At 41.9% G+C, this 25762-nt stretch overlaps 1 protein-coding gene across 1 annotated transcript in view; it reads right to left on the bottom strand.

Annotated features, from left to right (window-relative positions):
• DHX36 (DEAH-box helicase 36) overlaps positions 1-1359 on the bottom strand; it is a 154060-nt gene extending 152701 nt beyond the window's left edge. The window contains exon 1 of the mRNA XM_077488121.1: positions 946-1359. Coding sequence (XP_077344247.1) covers positions 946-1161 — 216 coding nt within the window. The 5' untranslated portion in view covers positions 1162-1359. The remainder of the gene's footprint in view (positions 1-945) is intronic.
• Positions 1360-25762: the final 24403 nt, after the last annotated feature.

The raw sequence follows: 25762 nt of genomic DNA, 5'->3' as shown, positions 1-25762 counted from the left end.
ACGATTAAGTCTGTATCCACCAGCTGCCTGAACTGACACCCGTCTCATCAGGCTGCTAAGAGCTTGAGACGGTTGATCCCCACCCCTCCACAGCTTAGTGCGCGTGGAGGAGCAAAGAGAAGAGCTGCCGATTGTCATCAGCTCTCTGCTCAGGGATCTGTGAGAAGTGTAGAGCAACAGGGATGAGCTCCGGCGTGTTCGCATGCTCCATATGCAGCGCCCACCAGGAAGTCGGTGCAGCGCTGCGCTAAACACAGGCAGTAAGACATTGTCCCGATCTCTGTAGCCGCACATCAGGACAATGTCTCACTGCCTATGATTAGCACAGCGCTGCACCGACTTCCTGGCAGGCTCTGCACGTGGAGTGTGCAAACACGCCAGAGCTCATCCTTATAAAGCAAGGATGAGCTCAGGCTTATTTTCAAGTCCACGCGCCCGCCAAGAAGCTGACACTCTGCAGCGCTAATCACAGACAGCAAGACATGTCCAGATCCACAGATCAGGAAATGTCTCACTGCCTGTGATTAGCTCTGCGGAGTGTCAGCTTCCTGGCAGGGGCGTGGACTTGCAAATACGCCTGAGCTCATCCTTAGTGGAGAGGTGTCGGGGACTGATGCTGCATCCACCTAGGTAAGTATGGTGGGGTAAAAGCCCCCAAACCCATACTTCTCTTTTAAAATTTGTTTTTTTTTTTTCTAAACAAATCGTGTTCGAAAAATTGCTGCGCAAACACTGTGCGACATAAATCGCAACAACTGCCATTTTATTCCCTAGGGTCTCTGTAACTAAAATATACATTTACGTATAATGGTTGGGGAGATGTTTGGGGAATGTTAAAGAGAGTGGAGAAGAGGAATAGAGGGGAGATGTTCCACCTGGGGTTGGGGGGGGGGGGGACTAGGTGTGGTGACAAGCAGGGGTTCTGAGTGCCCACCACCTACCTACCTCCATCCTCTCCTTCTCTTTCTCCTTCTCCTTGTTCTTAGGCCCCTGTCTCCGGGCATACCACATGCCGATCTCCCGGCCCCTCAGGTGAGGAGGTGGTCTCTCTCTCCCACCCCCGCTACTTTCTCCTTCATAGTGGGATGATTCGCCCCGGCCCCGGTCCCGACCACGGCCACCTCGGCCTCGTCCCCATCCTCGGCGCGGTTCGTAGCTCATTGCCGTTCAAACGTTTACCGGCAGCTCACAGAAAGCAGTAGATGGTCCGCTGCGGCTACCGTAAACCGCTTACAGCGCAGGCGCGAGATTTGGAACTGACGTCGTTGGAGAAAACCCGCTATTCAGTCTCGTATGAACAGAGCGAGATGGAAACCATTTTGCGGTAGACCAGGCTCGTTCCAAGCCCCAACAATATGGCTCCATAAAACGAGGACAGGAAACGGTGATATGTGTTTTCATCACGTGTTCTCGAGATAGCACGTGGTCAGCCACGTTGCGGAAGTGTCGATGGTAAAGGAGGCGGACATGATATTGGTTGGCATAGTTTGGTGTCTTGTAAAACGGTGGTGCTCCTCTTTGTCCATTAACGTTGTGCTCCAAAATGAAGCGTTAGAGCAAGAGTGAAGATAAAGTAATATTGTAAAAATCTGGCTGATGTAAATGTGAACTGTGACAGACACCTTTTCTTCAAGTCAAACCCGAACAGCAATTTTTTTTAACAATATATACTATGCAGTGCATATATTTTTTGATTAAATACCATTTATAATCATATGAAGTTAATCACTAGAGTCCCCTCTTACATCAGAGTCCACAGAGTTCCCCTTTTAAACCTGAATCTACAGAGTTCCCCTTTTTCATCTGAACTCGCAGAGTTTCCTTACACTGTAAGGGGGGACTCTGATGTAAAGGAGAACTCAGGGGACTCTAACATAAGGGATACTCTGGGAACAATGATTTAAAGTGGTTGTATAGTCTTTTTTTTATAACTTTTACCTACAGGTAAGCCTATAATAAGGTTTACCTGAAGGTAAAAAAAATAATCTAAACCTGTATGATTTAGGAGATATTCCCCTCACAATGCACCGTTGACTGCAGCGGCGCATGCGCACAGGGGATTCTTGTCTGAAAGTCCGGCAAGAAATCTCCCACGCGCATTGCGCGGGAGTGACTATATCGCGGCTACGGCCACTCACAGTGGCAGAGCCTTGATACCCGGAAGACACGCCAAGGGAACATGTCAGCTCCCTCGGCGTGGATCGGGCGAGATGTCGAGACCTCGTTGTAAGGTAAGTATTTCATAATGAGCTAGTATGCGGTGCATGTAGAACAGACATTATTATTATTATATCATACACCATTTATATAGCGCCAACAGTTTATGCAGCGCATTACAATGTATAGAGGGGACAACACAATTACAGTACAGTTCAATACAAAAGGTACAGGAGGGCCCTGCTTGTAGAGCTTAGATTCTAAAGGGAGGGGGTGGTACAAAAGGTAATAGCTGCAGAGAATAATTTGATGGGGGTGGCTCGGGGACAGTTAGGTGGGTGTGGGGTAGGCTTCCCTGAATATATGAGTTTTCAGGGATCTCCTAAGGGTGGATAGAGTAGGGGCTGATCGTATATACTGGGGCAGAGAGTTCCCGAGGATGGGAGAGGCTCTGGAGAAGTCTTGAAGGCGAGCATGGAAGGAGGTAACATCTCCAGCTATTGTCTGCCATGTACTAGAGCTGCACGATTCTGGCCAGAATAAAGATCACGATTCTTGCAGCGTAAAATCTTTCACATTATGCAAAAAAAATTTGGGCTAACTTTACTGGTAAGTTTTTTTTTTTTTTCTTTTTATTCATGAAAGTAATTTTTTCCCAAAAAATTGCATTTGAAAGACCGCTGCGCAAATACAGTGTAACATAAAATATTGCAACAACCACCATTTTATTCCCTTGGGTCTCTACTAAAAAAATAAATATAATGTTTGGGGGTTCTAAGTAATGTCTAGCAATTTCTACCAAAAAAAAATGATTTTACCTTGAAAACAACAACTGTCAGAAAAAGGTTCAGTGTTTAGGTGGTTAAACGTTCCTAATTTACATACAGAAGTCTATTCCTTTTAATGTAAAAGACAAATTGATACAATGTTTAGACTTAACATTCCACTGATAGAATGTTTTAAAACTTGACTGACTGTCCAGACTTTGACTTTTGACAACTGAGAGCAGAGAGAAAATTCTCTGCATACCAAAGATCGGGAAACCCTTTGTCAAGACCGCAACAGGGAAAAAAATTGCCATAACTCTTGTTGACGATTAATCGTGCAGCTCTACCATGTACACAACTGTGCAGAGGCGGGTTAGGTAAGAGTGCATTTCCAGCATGCCACGTGTTAACCACTTTAAAACCGGCACTTTTTCCCCCTTCCTACCCAGGCCAATTTTCAGCTTTCAGCACTGTCGCATTTTGAATGGCAATTGCGCGGTCATGCATCCATACAACATTTTTATTATTTTTCCCCACAGAAAGTCAGCGCCAGTAGAGGAAAAGCCAATAAACAGCACTTCCTGGTTACCATGTGATGAGCTGTGATTGGATATAGCTGATCACGTGGTAAAGAGTCTACGTCATAGGCTCTTTACCTAGATCAGAGATGCTGTGTGTCAGAGCGACACACCACCAATCACCGCGGTGGGCGCGTGTTAGTGGCTGATCCTGCTGGACATCATATGACACCCTGTCAGAAAAATCCAACCACTCCGGCTGTCATTCTGTTATATGGCAGGCGAGAAGGGGTTAAAAAGTGTGCGCACTGGTTTAGGTTGTGTATGGGGAGGTGCAATATACTCTATGTAACACTGTTTACTTTTTTTTTTAACTTTATTCATACTTGTGCGAATGTCATGCGACTTTGGACCCCAAAGTCACACGCCATGTTTCCCTATGATAACCATTCATATCTGTGTGACTTCAATTCTCAGCGATTTCAAAGTAGTTCCTGCACTACTTTGGTCCACCTTTCATGCAACAGCGCTCTGCAGTGTAAAGCCTAATGCCGCATACACACGATCGGACATTGATGGGACATTCCAACCACAAAATCCGTGGGATTTTTTTTCCGACAGATGTTGGCTAAAACTTGTCTTGCATACACACATCACACAATGTTGTCGGAAATTCCGAATGCCAAGAACGCAGTGAAATACGACGAGCCAAGAAAGTTGAAGTTCAATAGCCAGTGCGGCTCTTCTGCTTGATTCCGAGCATGCGTGGAACTTTGTGTGTACACGTGATTGGAATTTCCGTCAACTAATTTTGTTGTCGGAAAATTAGAGATCCAGAACTCAAATATTGTGTGTCGGAAATTCTGATGGAAAATGTCTGATGGAGCCTACCACCCACAGTCGGAATTTCCACCAAAAAGCTACCATCAAACATTTTCCGTCTGAAAATTTGACCCTTGCATAAGAGTCCATTCACACTTTTACAACTTAAAAATCATGCATTTTCCATTGCAACTTTAGTTTGGATGGCTGCAACTTTGTTATGACTTTGACCATTGTGATGTTTTGTTTGTGCTCTGCAAAGTCGTTGTGCAGAACGCAAACCTTTGTTTCGCTGCATTTGGTTTCTTCATTTTCTAATGAATTCCAAATTTTGAGCACAATTCGAATTCGGATCGGTCAAAAAATTATTGACCGATTTGAGTTCTGTATGAAGAATTGCTGGTTGTTAAGGAGCGGGGCAGGAACCTGCTACAAAAATTTGTGTGTGCTATAAATTGCCTCCAACGTTGCTCTTGTTTGTTCTTGCTGGAGGCTGCCATTTTGCTGAAGCCCAGAACCCCTGAACAGCAGTAACCAAACCCATTGATTTAACAGTATAAAAAACTGTTAAATTCCTGGAATGCTGGCATTGCTAACTGTCACATTTGCTTGTTTCCTCAACCAAACTGTCAAACCATCAAATGGTTGGTGTCATAACTGACTGTGCAGCACCATGGCAGTTGCAGATCAAACAGAAACAGCTTTACCGCCGACCTGGAAAATAAACACCCGATCCCGACTGAGGCTCCTGCCTGTCTGCCAGCTCCACCGTTGGACAGGACACAAAAAACATTTCTAACTAAACCCAAAAACAAAAATGTAATATGTTCAGCTCACTGCCCTTAGATGGGGTGACTGCCGTTATCTTGCTTTATTTCAAGTTGAGATCAATTTAACCACTTCAGGTTTGGGTTAAGGTTTACCCCCCTTCATGACCAGGCCATTTTTTACAATACAGCACTCTGTTATTTTAACTGATAATTTCACGGTGGTGTGACGCTGTACCCAAAAAAAACGATTGTCCTTTTCTTTTCCACAAATAGAGCTTTCTTTTAGTGGTATTTGATCACCTCTGTTCTTTTTATTTTTTGCGCTATATACAAAAAAAGGCTGACCATTTAAAAAAAAAAAAAATTTAATTTCTTCATCAATTTAGGCCAATATGTATTCTGCTACATATTTTTGGTAAAAAAAATAAATAAAATCCCAATACATGTATATTGATTGGTTTGCGCAAAAATTACAGTGTTTACAGACTTTTTCTTTTTTACTAGTAATAGCGTCAATCAGCGACTTATAGAAAGACTGCGATGTTGCGGCGGACAAATCGGACACCTAACTGACACTTTTGACACTTTTTGGGGACCAGTGACACTGATAAAGTGATCAATGATCAGTGCTAAAAATATTGCACTGTCACTGTACTAATGACACTGGCAGGGAAGGGGTTAACATCGGGGGTAATCAAAGGTAGACATGTGCAAATTGTTTCGTTCCAAATTAGTTTTTTGTCGAAATTCAAAAATCCAAAATAGTGACTATCTAATAATAACTATTACTAACTATTAAATTATAGGTATTGGAATTTACTTTCAAATTTGTCTGTTAGCAAATGTAACAAATACGAATTTATCCAAAGTTCTCCGAAATATGGAATGCCTCATCTAAACAAATGGAACATAACAAATGAATAATAATATTAAAATCTTTTTATTATGATTATTTATTATTATTAATTCATTACATTCTATTCATTTAGAATTCGTTATTTCAAATAATTCATAACTTTGGATGGATTCATATTGGTTACTTTCATAAATAACCAAATTTGAAAGGAAATTCCAATACCTATCATTTAATAGTTAGTTATTATTAGTTAGTTAGTTATTATTTGGAATTTTAAGATTTTCGAAATACCGCATCTAAATGAATGGAACATGACTAATTCAAAGTTACGAATTTATTCCAAATAATGAATTTCGATCATAACAAATGACACAAAAAAAAATATTGAAACGAAAAAGAACACATTTTTCAGCAGTGCACATGTCTAATCAAAGGGTTAAATGTGTTCCCTAGGAATGATTGCTAACTGTGGGGGATGTGCTTTGACTGGGGGGAATGTAAAGATCTGTGTTCCTGCTTAGCAGCAACACAAGATCAGCACATTCCCCTCTCACAGAATGGCTGTCTGCCTTGTTTACATAGGCAGAACGATGGTCTGCCTTTTTCACAAAGGAAAGGCAGGTCCCTGCGGGCATCGCGTCTGCCAGACCCGCTGATTGGCTCCTGCTGTGCCCAATCACAGCAAGAGTGGGTCACCAGCAGCCTGCGCTCCAGACTCAGTACCAGGTGCATGATCTGGTGCAGAGTGGCAGCCCTGTTGCAGTAAATCTAAGGTGGGCGGTCACTAAGCGGTTAACCTAATACACAATATACTTGTTGATCTTGCCTGAAATGCAGTGTCCTCACTTCCTGTAAGCTACACAGAATATCTTCCTTCCTAGCTATGGTCTGTAGACTACCAATTGCCCTGCCCCATGTAATGGAGATGAAGATATACAGATACACTGTGGGATAAATTCTTACCAAAGTGATGGAAAATGCCATCTTAGTTGTTTTAAGAACAAATGTCTCTACTGGAAGATTTCCTCTTTCTGTTGTGGAGACAAATCAAAATGTTGAATTTTCCCATCACTTTTGGTCCCAGTGACATTGGTTAGTAGGACAAATTGAGAGTGCAACTTACTCATGTCGACACAGACTGTAATATAAACCTGAAAACCAGTAGAAAAAAGGTGGAACGTTCCTGGCACAATAATATGTATCTAAAAATATAACTAAAAAATGAGGGAGAGGAGCAATGGCGTGCACCACTCATGATCACAGTGGCTCCTGAGGAAATGTCTGTATGCCACGTTACATGTGGGGCACACCACTTAACTGGTGTCGGTCCTCCACACTGTAATGTGCAGAGACACTGTGATATAAAGGGAACTGCACTGTAAAGGTGGGCACTGCAATGATTACAGTGCCCCTTTACAGTGCAGTCCCCCTTATATTACGGTGTCCCAGTCCTATTGTGGCCATACAATGCTATCTCCTAGTACGGTCTGTCTCCTTTTGTGCCCACACTGCCCAGTGACACAGATTTGCTCCCTCTGTGGTGGTGTGGGTACAGCATGTCTCTCTGTGGTGGTGCGGGTACAGCGTGGCTCTCTCTCTGTGGTGGTGTGGGTACAGCGTGACTCTCTCTCTGTGGTGGTGCGGGTACAGCGTGGCTCTCTCTCTCTCTGGTTGTGCGGGTACAGAGTTGCTCTATCTGGTGGTGCTGGGGTTATTAGTTCCCCCAGCACAGTCCTCTCTTTCTTTTTCCATGTCTGCTGGAGCTGCTACAGTGTCCTTAGCTTGTTTCCGGGTTTTCTCTTTTCCCCCCTCTTTTCTCTTTTCCCCCCAACAGAGTGCATGCTGGGGACTATAGCCGGCTCCCTGCTGAGAACAATTGGGTCACTAATCTCTGGGACTACATTTCCCATGATGCCTTTCTAGTCTCTTCTGATTGTCCCTCCGCTGTGGCCAATGGGGAAGGAAGAAGAACAGGGAGGAAGCGTTCTCTTCTCCCATGCTGCTGACATGGGGGGGGGGCGAGCGGGGGAAAACATCCTGACAACAGCCCCCAGCTCTCCCCCCCTTGCCACACCATGCAGATGCCCACGGCTGGAGGAAAAAAAATTAAAATTCCAATATATTTACCATACTTTGTAGGCGCTATAACCTCTCACGCAAACCAGTCAGTAAACGTATTCAATTTTTATATATATATATATATATATATATATATATATATCAAAATCATGTAACAGAATACATTTTGGAAAAAAATATGAAGAAATTTGATTTTGTTTATTTTTTTTTATTGAAAATGTTTTAGAACAGAAGGTTTTGTTTTTTTAACCACTTGCCGCCCGCCCTATTACAAATTGACGGCGGCAAAGTGGTTTCATTATCCTAACCTCACGTCATATGACGTGATTAGGATAATGAGCCGCTGCGCGCCCCCGGGGGCGCGCATCGCGGCGATCGTTGTTGCGGGGTGTCAGTCTGACACCCGGCAACTACGATCTCGGTAAAGAGTCTCCGACGGAGACTCTTTACCATGTGATCAGCCGTGTCCAATCACGGCTGATCACAGTGTAAATGGGAAGAGCCGGTGATCGGCTTTCCCTCACTCGCGTCTGTCAGACGCGAGTAGAGGAGAGCCGATCGGCTGCTCCTCTGACAGGGGGGGTCTGTGCTGATCGATTATCAGCACAGCCCCCCCAAGGATGCCCACACTGGACCACCAGGGACACCACTAGACCACCAGGGAAAAGGTAATAAAAATCCATAATCCTCCCTAGACCACCAGGGTGCCAGTCAGCACAATGGGTGCCAATCAGTGCCCATAATGGATGCCAATCAGTGGCCACAATGGGCATCACTGATTGGCATGCATTATTGTTTGGCACTGATTGGCATCCATTACTATAACACCGATGCCGCCTATGAGTGCCCACCTGTGCCGCCTATGAGTGCCCACCTGTGCCGCCTGAGTGCCCACCTGTGCCGCCTATGAGTGCCCACCTGTGCCGCCTATGAGTGCCCACCTGTGCCGCCTATCCATGCCCACCTGTGCCGCCTATCTATGCCCACCTGTGCCGCCTATCTATGCCCACCTGTGCCGCCTATCCATGCCCACCTGTGCCGCCTATCCATGCCCATCCGTGCCGCCCATCCGTGCCAGCTATCAGTGCCAATTTGTGCCACCTATCAGTGTCCGTCCGTGTCGCCCATCCGTGTCGCCCATCCGTGTCGCTCATCCGTGTCGCTCATCAGTGCCGCCTATCAGTGCCACTTCATTGGTGCCACATTGGTGCCCATCAGTGCCACCTTATCAGTGCCCATCAGTGTAGCCCCATCAGTGCCCATCAGTGAAGGAGAAAACGTACTTATTTACAAAGTTTTGAAACTGAAACAAAAAAAAACATTTTTTTTTTCAAAATTTTCGGTATTTTTTTATTTGTAGCGCAAAAAATAAAAACCGTAGAGGTGATCAAATACCACCAAAAGAAAGCTCTATTTGTGGGAAAAAAATGATAAAAATTTCATTTGGGTACAGTGTAGCATGACCGCGCAATTGTCATTCAAAGTGCGACAGCGCTGAAGGCTCAAAATTGGTCTGGGCAGGAAGGTGTTTAAGTGCCCTGTATTGAAGTGGTTAAAAAAATGTATGTCTTTTTTCCTTTATATCACAAAAAATAAATAAAAACTGTGGAAATTAAATACCACCAAATGAAAGCTCTATTTGCTCTATTATCCCATGTCCATAACCAAAAGCACCTACAATGGGCACAAAAGCATTAAAACTGGACCAAGGTGCAATGGCAGAAGGTGGCCTGTTCTGATGAATCACATAATGTGGATGGTCTGATCCATGCGCGTTGCTTTCCTGAGGAAAGATGACACCAGAATGCAGTATGGGAAGGAGACAGTGTGATGCTTTGAGCAATGTTCTGCTAGGAAACCTTGGTCCTGGCACGCATGTGTATGTTACTTGACATGTACCACCTACCTAAACATTGTTATTGTATTGTTTAATAAAAGCGCTAGGGCAAAAAGTACATCCAAAAATGGCATAATAAAGCACAATAATTAAAAAAAAAAAAGGGAAGGAAAAAACGGACTATATCGGTACCTGAACAAGATATGAAAACAATTTTTAATACATTTCTAATTTTATTGATACAAAATCCAAACCATATAAAAATTCATTAAATTTAAAACACATGTTCCAATATACTTTAGTAGTCAAAATCATAGATACTGGTTGACGCGTTTTGCCGACGGCTTCCTCAGAACCAGGTAAATATGACCATAGAACCTAAGAAGACCAAAAAATGGGAGAGCAGAGGTATATACGTCAAATCCTTCAAGTATAGATTCTAAATATTACAGTATATATACAGTATATATAAATATTCCATCTTAATTCTACTCTGAATCAGACTCACTTACATGTGTATAGCCCCAGTCAGGCCAACCTCAAAAAGAGGCCCGTACAATGGAGGAGGTGTATCAACCTTAGATCGAACTTAGGGGAAAGGTGGATGGTGCGTGTGTAAACCCAAGATCCGGGAGTAGCATTCAACAGGATCTATCTGTTAAAATAATTATCTAATTAAGGTATCCGTTATGATATCCAGTCTCCTAGACAATAATCAATCCCCACCATTATAAGCTAGAGATACTTACAGCTGTAGTACCGAGATGTACCCTCAAATTAACGATGGACACAGATATAAGGAGAGAAAACTCAGGCAATAACCTAAAAGTTCCAGAAAAGCACCAAATTAATAATATAATAAATAATACATATCCAATTGGACATGGGAGCTATATCAAATACTCCCATATCCACCTATAGGACAACCAAATATAATACACTTACATTTCCAAAAATAAATACCTAGTATTTGCCACTAGAGGGCCTCTCCTAAAATAAAACACATCACATGTGTTGTGTGATTCACATGAATTGCACTTTTTGCCCTAGTGCTGCACTTTTATTTAAACATTTTTCTTTGTGCCAGATATCTTGGGTTATAGTGCTCAACTGCTGGCTATTTTATGTACTAAGCATGGATATCTCTTTACAATTGTTATTGTATTGTAAGTATACTCTTTCATGAAAATGGTAATTCCTGATAGCAGTGGTTTCTTTCAGCAGGATAATGCAAGTTCGAGGTGTTGACTTGGTCTCCAAATTCTCCAGATATCAATTCAATTGAGCGGGATGTGCTGGAAAAACAAGTCTGATCCATGGAGGCCCACCTCACAACTTCCAGGACTAAAACAATCTGCTACAGACAGCTTGGTGCCAGAGGCCACAGCATATCTTCCAAGGTCTAGTGGCATCCATGTCTTAATGGATCAGGGCAGTTTTGGCAGCAAAAGGGGCTGTTTTGGCAGAAAAAGGTAGACCTACTTAATATTAGGTGTGCGGTCATAAAGATATTATGTAAGTATATATACCACGCTATGGTAGAAAATGTGGTACCGCGTAACACAGCAGCAGCACACCATGTAATGTTTTCCACAGTATACAAACAGTGCCGTGCTATTGTATACATACAAAAATTGAAACAAATAAACATTGACATCTAAATAAGGCCAACAAAGTCCAAAAAGGGAGAAGATTCAAGAAAAAGAGTCCCACAATAATTCCACAGATCCACTTCCACTGGTGACCACTAATGGCACGTACACACGATCAGACTATCCAGCGGACTTAGTCTGGTGGACAAACCGCCGGAAAGTCTGCCAAATTTCCGAACGAGTTGACCTGCCCACACACCGGACTTTTCCGGCGTACTTTTGAAATGAACAGACTTGCCCACACATGGAGGAAAGTCCGTTCATTTTGAACGTGGCTCCAGGTAGCTGGGACTAGCGAAGGAAGTCAATGTCGCTGCCTTCGGCGGTGAGATTGACACGTCGCTGGCCCCGTCACCTGGTATGGACTTAAAGGGGAAGCCCTACGCCGAAAAAACGGTGTGGGGGTCCCCCCGGGTCCATATAAGACCCTTATCTGAGCACGCAGCCCAGCCGATCAGGGGGTGGGGACGAGCGAGGCCGCATGCCCTCAACATGGGGGGGTGCTTTGGGGAAAGGGTGTAGTGCGCCCCCCCACCCCAAAGCACCTTGTCCCCATGTTGATGAGGACAAGGGCCTCTTCCCAACAACCCTGGCCATTGGTTGTCGGGGTCTGCAGGCAGGGGGGCTTATCGGAATCTGGGAGCCCCCTTTAATAAGGAGGCCCCCGGCTACCGGCCCCCCACCCTATGTGAATGAGTATGGGGTACAATGTACCCCTACCCATTCACCTGTGAAAAAAATGTAAATAAAACACAACACACAAGGGGTAAAAATAATTTATTGCACAGTTCTGGGGGTCTTCTTCCGTCTTGGGGGGGTCTTCTCGTCGGACTCCTCCGCTATCTTCTGCTAGCTCTTTTACTAGCGGAGGAGCCCGGCTTTCTTCTTCGCGCGCGGTCCGGGGGTCTTCTTCCGACTTCGGGGGTCTTGTCCTCCTCTTCGGTTCTTTGTGCTGGGCCTCCGCTCCTTCTTCCAGCTCTGTTACTGTCGCCGCTGTCTTCGCTGCCTTCTGTTCTTATTTTCTTCTCTTTTTCTTCCTTGAGATGTTGACTTGTCGCTGTCTCTGGCCATAATGACAGGGACATGTTGCGCGGCGACTTATATAGGGACAATGGGCGGGGTCACCGGGTAATGTCCCCGCCCATTATGATGTCACAGTCCCAGCATCCTCTGGGACTGTGACATCATAATGGACGGGGACATCACCCGGCAATGTCCCTATATAAGTCGCCGCACGCCGCGTCCCTGTCATTGTGGCCAGAGAGTGCATCGAGTCAACATCTCAAGGAAGAAGAACAAGAAGAAGAGAAGGCAGCGGCGATAGAAGACCGGGCCACCGCTTGTAAAAGAGCTGGAAGAATGCGAAGAACCGAAGAGGCGGAAAAGACCCCCGAAGAGGGGGAAAAGACCCCCGAAGTCAGAAGAAGACCCCCGGGTGGCGCCGACGAAGAAGAAAGCCGGGCTCCTCCGCTAGCAAAAGAGCTAGTAAAAGAGCAGAAGATAGCGGAGGAGTCCGGCGAAAAGACCCCCCAAGAAGGAAGACGGAGCTGTGCAATAAATTATTTTAAACCCTTATGTGTTGTGCTTTATTTACATTTTTTTCACAGTTGAATGGGTAGGGGTACATTGTACCCCATACTCATTCACATAGGGTGGGGGGCCGGGATCTGGGGGCCCCTTATTAAAGGGGACTCCTGGATTCCGATAAGCCCCCCTCCCGCAAACCCTGACAACCAACGGCCAGGGTTATCGGGAAGAGGCCCTTGTCCTCATCAACATGTGGAAAAGGTGCTTTGGGGTGGGGGGGGGGTCGCAAGGTCCCCCTTCCCCAAAGCACCCCCCATGTTGAGGGCACGCGGCCTGGTACTGCTCAGGAGGGGGGCGTTCGCTCATCCCCACCCCCTTTCCTGAACGGACGGGTAGTGTGCTCGGATAAGGGTCTGATATGGACCACACACGGGCGGACTTTTCCGCCAGATAGTTTGATGGTGTGTACGCGGCATAAGTGTCCAGAGAAAGTGAAGAGCCAAATCCCCACTCTGTGCGTTGTGAAACTGTGGCAGCTGTGCTCTGTGGCAGCATGCAAAGCTTACCAGAAGAAACTGGCCACCTGTTACAGATTGGTCAAAAACAGCAGGGAATATCGGTTCAAAAGCTCCCTGTAATATGGCGAGTCCCCCCCCGGCCTCTGTAAACTAGGGTGAACTCCGTTTAAAAAGAATCTTGGCTTTATTGGTAAAGCATTAACCTCACATTTTGTAGAACAAGAAAGCAATTTCACAAAATCAATGCGATGGATACATAAAAATTGCTTCCTGAACACTTCCGGTCAGAACGTGGTGACGTCACAGCTGGCTCCACCTGATTCATTGCATCATAACAGATGCCATCTGGGGCACAGAATGGCACTCTGCAAGTCAACCTAATATAGGAAGCGGGGAAACCAAGCCTTTTTTAAAATTCTTTCACACTCCACAATGACGGAAACTGTGAAAAAATATACAATTACTGATATCTTGTTACACCGCTGGAGAATTACCCTCCATAAATAAAAATTCAAATTGTGAAAATGAATTAAAAAGTCAAAGTGTATTGGGATATATAATGTGTGCGGAAACCTAGTGGTGACGCAGGAAAACAACCCACCCTTACCTAAAAAATGTATCTACATCCAATTATGTACACTGTAAAAACAAAAATATAACAAGGTTCCCATACCGGGACACCAGATATGCATAAAGTGAATAAGTGCATATGATCAGGGATCCATGATCCATCATATTATTGTGTATGTGCATCCACAATTATTTCCCTGTATAATAATTATTGTATGGTTTGTTGTCTATTTAACAAAAAAAGTGTGTATATCCCTACTAATATTATCCGAATATATTAAAGCAAATCCCAAACATGTATAAGAGCGGTATCACCACAAAGGGCAATTCAAAATACCTAAGAAAACCCAAAGCAAATTGGAATTGGGGAATGTACCTTTATAATCCTAAACATAAAAATAAAATTGAAACCCCCCCTTTTGAACAAAGTAGCAAACCTAAAAGTTTTCATACCGGGAGTTTGAGAACAAAAAGGAGTTACATCTTAATCGTGGCAACTTGTAAATGGACATAACATCAAAACAGATATTCACAAATAAAAAAGTAACAAAATGTAGACAATGCACGAGTGTCCATCGGAAGACCTCACACATTGTTGATAAAGGAATAGATATTCTAATCGACATTTATGGCATGCAGAATATACAATTTCAAATTAAAAATCCACCTCGTTTCGAGCCTAGATATTTCCCTGACAGTGTTAATTCCCCTCCAATTGGTAGATAATCTATCTATGGCCAGAAAGGTGGTACCTGACAAATCTTTACCATGTACCCTTTTAAAGTGCAGAGAAACACTATGTTTTTTTTAATGCCCCTCTACTGATTCCCACATGTTCACCTACCCAGATACTAATTGAAGGAGGTATACCAAATTTACAAAGGAACAGGTGATGAAGTGATCATAAAGGTATGGCCGATCGGTGTATATACTGTATGTATATTTTTATATATATATTTAACCCTGATACCTGCTGCCGAACTAAGGATTAAATTGAATATTTATTAATGCAGAAGTGCAACAACCATCTTTAAAAAGACAACTTTTCTATGCTAGTCTAAGGAGTTTCTCCAATGCAGGGAGTGGCCATCTTGGCTAGGTCTAATTTATTCCTGGAGGTGATTGCCTGATGCAAAGAGACTACTCGGGGAGGGAGTGGGGTTTGATTTGGGTGGGCGGTGAGATCAGACTTTCCTGGAGAGAACTCCTACCACTTGCGAGGAAGGAAAGGAGGGACTCTCAGCAGCATTAAAATATGGACATCACAGCAACACCTATTGCTGTCTGATGACTTGAACTGAAGCATAGCAAGTGTCCAGAGACCCAGAGGAGGGTGTCCAGCATCTGGTATTTATGCCTGCTCTCAGTGGGTGGGCTTTAATGCAGAGCAGATGCATATATGATTCCCTAGGTAAACACTTTCCTGTGCTGAGAGCACGCTCCCAGCACAGTAACAAGAGGGTACCAGTAAGCTCTCAATGTATATTAGCAACTAGGAACTTTCAGATCATGTGACTGCCAGTCACAGCGGTCACATGATCGAAATGCCCACATCCACCTCCCGGCATTTAGATCCAATTAGAGGGACGAGAGGTGGTGGTGAGAAGGGGTTAAGGGCCCCAACTTTGCCAGACAATTTTTTTTTCATCAGTCACTGGCCATTGGGATAAAACTGGGAGTGTCATAACAAGGTAGGACTGTTTTTACAGTTTTTTTTACTGTTTACTCTTTTTAGACACATGAGCAGACTTTCTGACAACAAAACCGTGGATTTTTGTTCGAAGGTTGTTGGCTCCAACTTGTCTTGCAAACACACGGTCACACAAATGTTGGCCAACAATTACAAATGTAGTGACTTACAAGACATGCGTGATATCTCCATTACGAACGCTAGTTTTACAAGACCGAGCTCTTCTGGCTCATACTTGATTCCGAGCATGCGTGAACTTTTGTGCCATGGACTTGTATACACATGATCGGAAAGTCTGACAACAAAGTTTTGTTGGTGGAAAATTTGAGAACCTGCTAGCAAACATTTGTTGGCGGAAAGTCCGACAACAAATGTCCAATGGAGCATACACATAGTCGGACTTTCCGCCAACAAGCTCACATCCAACATTTGTTGTCTAAATATCCGATCATGTGTACGGGGCATTAGGCTCCATGCACACTGGGCTTAAAAAAAATCTGTTCTCTTGGCAGTAAAAAAACACTCATATAGAGCATTTTTTGTACAAAGTTTAGATGAGTTTAGGAGAGTTTTATGTTTTTTTCTGCTAGTGAGCTCCAATCAGAAATGCAAGCCAGAAGGTTTTTTTTTCTGCCTCTAAACATTGAGCTCAAAATATGCCTCTTAACGTCCTCATGTACACGGACACATAGGATAACATTGAGCTGCTTTTACAGGCAGAACACAAAACTCCTGTAGAAGCAATGTTTTTTAAACCAGTGGGCATGGAGCCTTAGTTGGAATATTGCAGGTGTCAAGTCATATCTCTCAGAGTAACATTAATGTCTTATTGATTGCTTGTATAAGTACACTTGTTAATCTTCTCTGCTCTTAGGTTATGCTTGGCTTAATAAATTATTTGAAATACCTCAAGGTGTGTTAGTATTTGCTAGGTGTGTCTTTAATAGTGCTACATATTGCCAGTAGTATCTGCCTAAGGGCTGGTTCAAACTGCTGCGTGGTGCGAGATCTGATGTGATTTGCACTGCAGTGCAAATCACATACAAAGTCCATGCGATGCGATTTCAGCCATACAGGTTGTATGGCTTAATTTTCATCGCATTGGGACCAAACTCGCACAGAACCATTTTTTTGCTGCGCAGCAAAATCAGATCGACCCATGTGATCCGATTCCTGTCCAAAATTTTCAGATCGCACTGCGATTAGCGAACTGATTTGGTTGTGTCATTAACTTTTAACTGACACTCCCAGCAGTTCGTTTAGGGCAGTGTGAACTGCCGCCAGGAGACATGTGATGCGGGAACCCGCATTGCAGCAGTGTGAACCGGCCCTGAAATGTGGAGCAGTGACTTTAAGCCAGTAAAGAGAGCAAGGTTGTAGATTCTTTCTTGTTCTATCTGCAAGCCTTGTATGTGTTGTAAGTGCAATGCTTGTTACTTACTTTCCTTTTGGCAAAAAAACTGTACATCATTTTCACAGAACCTTCAGCAGCTGGGCTCTTTCATTGGGCACTGCCAACAGCTTATTTTTCCCTGGGCTTAATTCAGTATATTTCTGTAAGTGTATGTCATCCAAATTAAAGAAGACATAATGATAAATAATGCTTTCAAGTTTTCCCCACAGGCAAATCCAATTCAACATATGTCACAAAAGTTACTGGAACATACAAATTCTTAATTGCCTGCACAGCTTTCTTTCATCTCAATGAATCTTTTAAAAGATATCTGACAGAAAGGACAAGGCAGAGTGAGAATATCAGGCTAAAATTATTCTGTATATGCAGGATTGGTCTTTTTTGTATAATGCTTGGGACACAAAATGATCCATAAACCTGTCACTTTAATACAATCCCAAACCCCACCCAGCCCATGTTAGACACCATTTAATTCATTTGCCCTTGCTGCTGCTCTCATACTACATAGAACCTCACTATTGGCTTTTAAAAGGCCCTATAGCTCCCGGTATAGGGAAGTGTGTAACATGCCATCTTCCATCTTCCTATATTGCAAAACTTCAGGTCTAAGTAACTAATCACCAGTCCCCAGCTATTTAGCATAGGAGGTGTATCATAAAATGTGAAATTGTCAGCAATACTAGTTTATTTGCTGATGGATTTGCGGAGCGGCAGCAAACACTGAGCAGAGAAAAAGTAAGTAAGGCACTAGATGGCACGGACTTGACACAAACCCTTTGGACAGAAAGTGAAATCCCCTCCTCCAAAATACCTTTAGAACTTCCCAGAAGTTTCTAATGTTTATGTGGCTATCTGTGCAATGGAGCGTTCACCTCAATTCCTCTTTTGTCAGATGCCTACAATATAGATTAGGATTGAACTCTTCTCAACAGGGATCAAGCAGCAGTAGAAACTTCATAGAGGTTCTAAACCTTAATCAGTATTAGTATGTTTTGTTTAAAAAAGAGTCACGTAGAAGAGGAAATACTGTATTACATGCCTTGTGCAATATCCCCAACAGCTGGATGGGGTTCAAATTAAATTATTACCTGATATATCTTCTGCCACCTTCGAGAAAAGACGTGAAATTAAAGAATTCACTTTGGTTCTCTCAGCTGCCAGAATCCACTATCCATTTAAACTGTTTGTACCCCACAACGGGTCGACATATTCAGGCACCACTATTGCTTAGGGAAAGGACCTCTTGGTCATGTTGGGCCTCCCCAATCTGGATACACTCCCTAGGTTATCATCAACCCCTCGCCCAACTCCTAATTCTGCTACCCCATTTCCTTGGTTACTCTGAGAAGTGTCAATCCTATGCATTTTAAGTCTTCAAGATCTCTATGGATTTCAAAATACTAAGTCTTATTGCACCCACTTTTTTTGTCCCCCTACTCTCAGAATCTCACAGCCTGGTGTTTAAGCTGATACATGGGCTTGTTTTTTCCCTCTTTTTTTTTCATATATTTTTCAAATGAAAACTCCATATACCCTTTTTCTATAAGCCTTTCTTTACCAACTGGATTTGGTATGGAAGCTATGCAGAGTATTAAACTAATTTTTCAGTGTACACCTATTGTTGGGTCTGATGAACGGCTACCCTCCCTCTCCTCTAACTTTTGATGTTATATTTACATTGCAGTTTTGCAGCAATTTGTAGCTCTAATATGCTTGACCATCTGGGTACAGTATATATCATACTTCAGCTGCTTATATTTTGCCCATGATATCTAACTGGCACACTTACACACTTGGATCAGTCTCACCTCCTAAAATTCCTACCTAATCTCTATTGGAGGCACACACCTCCTACACTGTTATTGCATGCTCCAGTTTGTTTATTGTTCTTCCTTTCTTTGTTTTACAGCTTATAGGGATTCTGATTTTCATTCATAACAAATGAGAGTTTAATTTCCGCCATAAAATTAAGGTAGCGTTTTGTTTTTATAAATGACTGGGTGTGGATTTAATATTCCACCAGGAGACACATTTTTCTTCAACAAACCACCCTAACTTTTTTGATAAATTATACAGACAATGCAATTTGCCTACTTTTGGATGCAAGTCTTGTGGGGTTGCCATTTTTATGAAACACTTTTCGTTGTTTGATGTGAAGTATGTATATAAGCACTCAGATATTAGGTTTATCATCAATCAAGGCTTTATACAAGGTCGAGCACTAACGATAGACTATGTGTACACCCCAAATGAGTCACAAGCTTCTTTATTTTAAATGTTTTTTCAGATCTTAGATAAATATTATACTGCAATTAATGCTGAATACGACTTGAGAAGGATACTTATGATTTCTGAACTTTGCATATTTCGCAATAATAACTTTTTTTTAGGAAAGAATTATGGGAGCTGCAATTGTTGATTTGTTTTTGGTAAATGCTGCTGGGTTGTCACCTTTATACTTTCTTCAGTATTTCATGAGTCACGCACCTGGGACAAGCATGTGCGTATCAGGTATCAGGACATCCAAAATACTTTTATGCGTTAAAGGCCGGCAACTTACTTTGCAGTGACACAAGGATAAACAATACAGCTCCAAAAAGGCACCATCAAAACACAGCAGCCATGGTATGTCTTCTACTGCTATACTTACAGGTTTCCTATTAAAAAAAAGTATGAACTAGCTATACTTTTTAGACAGCTGTTTTTTTCATTTTAACTGGCTTCTTGATTCTGCTGATAATAATGACATTTATGCCAACAAAGCACTCTTAGAGAACTGCAGAATAGTGACAAGTTCTCTCTAGCCCTTCATATATCTACAGTATATATTTCACAAAGCATTGTTAGAACCAACCATAGTCATACTATAGGATTTTTTTAACCTTTCCAAATAATGTTATTACCGTATGTCTGTTTTCTTACATCAGTATTCCAATAATTATGTATTTTTTTTTTCCAAAATAACCCCAGCATAAGCTAGTTTCATTGCAAATATTTCCAAAGTTGATGAATAACATTTCTGTTGTAGTACATTGTTGAATGCTTGGCCAGATTATCAATGCGTAGTAACTTCTTATTTTAAAATGTTGCAGATTCAAGCTGTCATGTATATTTCAAGCTAATAAATAAAAGATAATTTTGTTGGTATCGGTAGTTCAGATTTGTTCCTGTCTTCGTTTTTAAGGCATTGTGAAAATCTTAGCAACCGCACTTTGTTTATGCACAATGCATTGTATTTTCTAAAACATTGCTTCAGCCTCATACAATAAAAACAATAAATGCAATATAGACAGAACAGTTTTTCCCATGAGACAAAGGGAAATGTAGCCTCTAGATACGTGTTGTATGCTTTCATTTCTAGACCCCACAATATCTGCTATAAACAACAATTTTACTAGCTTTTCTGCCACCATTATAAACACAGTCCTCTGTTTTATTTACATTTCTCCTCTTGTGTAGTTGTAGATATGTTCATATATCTTTGCAAGAAAAATAAGATTTGGGACTTTAAATGAGGCATATATGGTAGCGTGCCTCCATCCCTGTTTGTATAAGAAGGGGAGAAGGTTTGAGACTTTGATTGAGGTGTATAACCAACATTTGGTATGTAATATAAACATGGTGTAGATTGATATACAAAAATATATTATTAATAAAGATAAGTGTTTTATTGAGTGGTCTCATCAGCAAAATATGACAATATTGCATCATGGTTGCAGCAATTCAGATGGTCAAATACAGTATCCCACAAAAGTGAGTAAACCCCTCACATTTTTGTAAATATTTTATTATATTTTTTCATGTGACAACACTGAAGAAATTACATTTTGCTACAATGAAAAGTAGTGAGTGTACAGCTTGTATAACAGTGTAAATTTGCTGTCCCCTCATAATAACTCAACATACAGCCATTAATGTCTAAACTGCTGGCAACAAGTGAGTACAGCCCTAAATGAAAATGTCCAAATTGGGCTCAAAGTGTCAATATTTTCTGTGACCACCATTATTTTCCAGCACTGCCTTTAACCCTCTTGGGCATGGAGTTCACCAGAGCTTCACAGGTTGCCACTGGAGTCCCCTTCCACTCCTCCATAATGACATCATGGAGCTGGTGGATGTTAGAGACCGTGCACTCCTCCACCTTCCATTTGAGGATACCCCACAGATGCTCAATAGGGTTTAGGTCTGGAGACATTCTTGGCCAGTCCATTACCTTTACTCTCAGCTTCTTTAGCAAGGCAGTGCTCTTCTTTGCCATGAGGTGCCATGTTGAACTTCTAGTGACCAGTAGGAGAGAGTGAGAGCACCAAATTTAACATACCTGCTCTCCATTCACACCTGAGACCTTGTAACACTAATAATTCACATGAAACTGGGGAGGGAAATTACTAATTGGGCCCAATTTGGAGATTTTCACTTAAGGGTGTACTCACTTTTGTTGCCAGCGATTTAGACATTAATGGCTGTGTGTTGAGTTAGTTTGAGGGGACAGAAAATGTACACTGTTATACAAACTGTACACTCACTACTTTACATTGTAGAAAAGTGTAATTTCTTCAGTGTTGTTACATGAAAAGGTATAATAAAATATTTACAAAAATGTGAGGGGTGTACTCACTTTTGTGAGATACTGTATATGTATAAAATATACAATCAAGCCATAATGTACTGCCATGGGAATATAGAATTTTGAGCTGATTGCATGAAAGATCACATTGGTATTGTAATATAAGATATAAACATCTAAACACATGATTAAAAACAGAACAAATTGCATCCTATAATGCTCAACATGTTTTGTGGACTTCGCTCCACTTCTTCAGGAGCAGGTGCAATCTGCATAGCTGCATAAAATATATAAACATCAAAATAGTTGACAAAAAGTATGTTACAGAAAAAATTAGGGTATTACCCTTCACATGTTTTACCTACAAGTCAGTTCAAAATACTGACACGCGGTGCTGAGGACCAAGGGCTGTCTGGGACGTCTATACTGGGAACTGTGGGAGTGATACCCATACATATCATATGGAAGTGTGAGGACTGCAAAACAAGTGCAAAATCTCCATTGTGGTATCAATGGAGGCTCAGCTAACAGTCCATAAGAGGTTCAATAAAAATATTTAATAATGTACATAAATATACTGAAAGTATTTTAGTTAGCTAGTATATATAGTCTGGCTGCTAGCTGAATCCCAAAACGAGGAAAGGAAAAGGTCCATAGGGGTGTTTGGGTCTAACAAAATAGATGTGTGACGGTATAATAGAATAGAGAGTCCTGATAAATCCATTAGGGCATCTGCAATGAAAAAAAAATGTGTAAGAAATATTTAATTAAAGTGCCAAAAGTAAAAAAACTGGCCTAAACTAGCTCTAGGCTATGCTGGTTATTGAGCCCTGAGCTAAAACTAGCTATAGACTCCCAGACCAGAAGGAATAGGGTTAACTAAAACAAAAGGGGCTGCATACAAACTGTACTGCCATAAACAGCTTCACCTATTAATATACTGGAAGGTGACCACCACACACATTCAGTAGCACAGACCTAGCTGTCTGGCACTATGTATGTGAGATAATAACAATAGGAAGGACAGAGAAGCACCTGTCACAATAATTTAGACACACACTCAAGAAGGTATGGGCAGTTGCAGTTAAACTACTAGAACACAGGAATACTTGCCTAATAGTCTCTGCTATTCTGATTGAAATACATTAACTCCTGTGTATGTAAGATCATGTGCCTCAGTTCCTCTCTTTCGCTCTCCAGTTTCTCCTGGGGTTTCTGACCCAGATACACAGAGACAGGAAGAGATGTACATAAATTAATCTCAGTGAACATTAAATTGATATTAAAGTCTTTGCTTTTTTTTTTTAAACAAATATGTTATACTCACTTGCTCATTTTAGAAAATTCCAAACATTGTCTTGAAACATATACAATGCAATTTATCTTATCAGTTCCTGTCCTCTCCCCTCCAATAGCGAAATAGAGAGAAGGGGGTGGGGACCACACAAAAGAAAAAGAAGAAAAAAAGAGGGAAAAACTGATGCTATGCATAGCATACTAGCTCATTATGAATAACTTACCTGAGATAGAAGCCCCCGAAGTGACCCTCGTTGTCCTCCTCTGGTGCCGCCATCTATCCCGGAGAGACTTCTGGGTATTGCGGCTCCGGAGCTGTGACTGGCCGGAGCCGCGATGACGTCACACTCACGACGCCACGCAGCATGCTCAGTGTGCCTGCGCGCCACTGTCTATGGCGCATGCGCTATAGACAGCGATCCCCGTCTTTTGCAAATATCTCCTAAACCCTGTATTTTTAGGAGATATTTCTTGTACCTACAGGTAAGCCTTAATCTAGGCTTACTTGTAGGTAAAAGTGGTCTGTAAGGGTTTGCAACCACTTTCAAGCATATAAATAGGGCTGAGTAGGGGTTAACTCCAGCATTTGTGAAAACTCACTGAACCATGTATTACTGTATCCAGGGACTTGCTACATTGGAATATGTTTGTACACTTACAGTTTTTGTGCATGTAGCTGAAAAGAATTATTGAGGTGGGGGTCATGCAGTAAGCTGAAAGCGCACGGGATCTCTTTTATTGCTCATCGTCCTTGGTATTAGATATGCTTGTATAGGGCCACCTTGACAAAAGACAGCTAACCTCTAATCATTCTACTATTCAGGTGGTACACCAAGAAATAAATACATAATATAACAATTCAACTTTAGAATGACTGCACTTTTTTTCACTGGCATCTGTGTAGTTACCTAGCAACCTTTGAAATTAGTGTATTTCGAAGCAAATGATATGACTCACATCTATCTCCACGCTTTGTGAAATATAATGTATAATAGATGCTATTTGTCTAGTTCCTGTTAAATTACTTATGACAGTGCTTAGAGTACTAGGTACTGTCCCTTAGATGAAAACAAATACATATTTTATTCATTTTTTTTACTTCCGCCATTTCCCCCCTCCAGACGTACAAGATATTTTAACAAACATTAAAGAGACAAATATCTCTTACATGTTATAGCAATTACAGACTAAACAGTTTACAGTCATTACTAGCTAGTGCCAGCAGAACAAATGATCTGTTTACCTTAATACAACTAATGTAAGGCATTTTTGTACTATTATGCTCTACATTAACAACATTGTAGTAGTTACAGTAGAAGCTAAAAGCCATCATGGGTCCTTTTATTACTGAGTTTTTGAAAAATCGTGACTATATCCTTGTCCATGGTGAATTGGTAATATGCTATTGGATATCTTTTCCACATGGCATGATGTATAAAGCAGATGCCTTAACAAACAAACATGTATTCTGCAGTAAACACCTAGAGAGCATACAGAATTCCATTTTATGCTTTCACTGTTGACAATTAAGGCTAATTTGCAATATGGCCTAATCTTATCCATCTGCACGCTGCATTTGCTACAGGAAAAATTGGGTCATTATGGTCATGCTTTATGAAAAATGATATCTTTCTTTCTGACAAATTTAATTAGACATCTGCACTAATGAAAGAGAAAATAATGATTTTAAGTTAACTAAACCTGCAAGGACTGCATTGGTGCTTTTTTTTTCTAGCTCATTTTTAAATAACAGACGGAGTTTGACATCTGCATTGGAGAAAATGTCATAATGCACCTTTCACTCATTTTTATACAATACCCATTTCACAGAGGGAAAGAGGTCCCACTTGGCTTAAAGCAGGGGTCTTCAAACTATGGCCCTCCAGTTGTTCAGGAACTACAATTCCCATCATGCCTAGTCATGTCTGTGAATGTCAGAGTTTTACAATGCCTCATGGGATGTGTAGTTCCACAACAGCTGGAGGGCCGTAGTTTGAGGATCCCTGGCTTAAAGGATAACTGGATGTTCAAAAAACAACTAAGACAGCATTCAACAGAACGTGAGATGCATTGCAAGCAATAAATAAGCACCTTTTGACCTTTCATTTGTACTGTACAGCTTATGCATATTGTTTACATCCTGTAGTGCTGCTAATCCTGTAGCAAGTACCTAACAGAGTCTACAAATGGATAGAAAATCTGAGAAAATAAATATGTGGGTTGCCATTGCTGTCCACTTCCAAAAATTCTACCTATCCTGCTATCATGCTGACCTTATGATGTTAGTAAGCAAAATATTTGATATGACTTCCCTGGCTAGTGCAGCTTTTCCCAATCTTTTTATTTCAAAGGAGCCCTTGAAATCATTTTTAGATCCTGGGGAACCGTAGCTGAAATAAAATTGGGATCAAAAGGAAAAATGTACCTTACATTGGTGGTCATTGGAAAGAATGCTCACCTAAATGTCGTGATCTGAATGCTACACTTACAGACATGTATTAAGACCATTGGGGTCATGCTGCTGGCTCTGCCAAGTGGCATCGGCCCCAGAACTATGCAGGCACCTTTAGATAGGAGAACAATCTGTCACAGCTGAAGGAACCTCTAGCAACCTCTGAAGGAACCCTGGTTGAGAATGCCTGGGCTAGTGGCTACATGCATATTCTGTTTCAGTGACTCAGAAAGTATCGATGCTGGAGATCAGAAACAGGTATTTTTTTAA

This window comes from Lithobates pipiens, unplaced genomic scaffold (genome assembly GCF_037356315.1).
Source record: "Lithobates pipiens isolate NorthernLeopardFrog02 unplaced genomic scaffold, aLitPip1_a1.2 Scaffold_18, whole genome shotgun sequence".
NCBI classification, from domain to species: Eukaryota; Metazoa; Chordata; class Amphibia; order Anura; family Ranidae; genus Lithobates; species Lithobates pipiens.
This window is presented reverse-complemented; position numbering and strand designations above follow the sequence as displayed.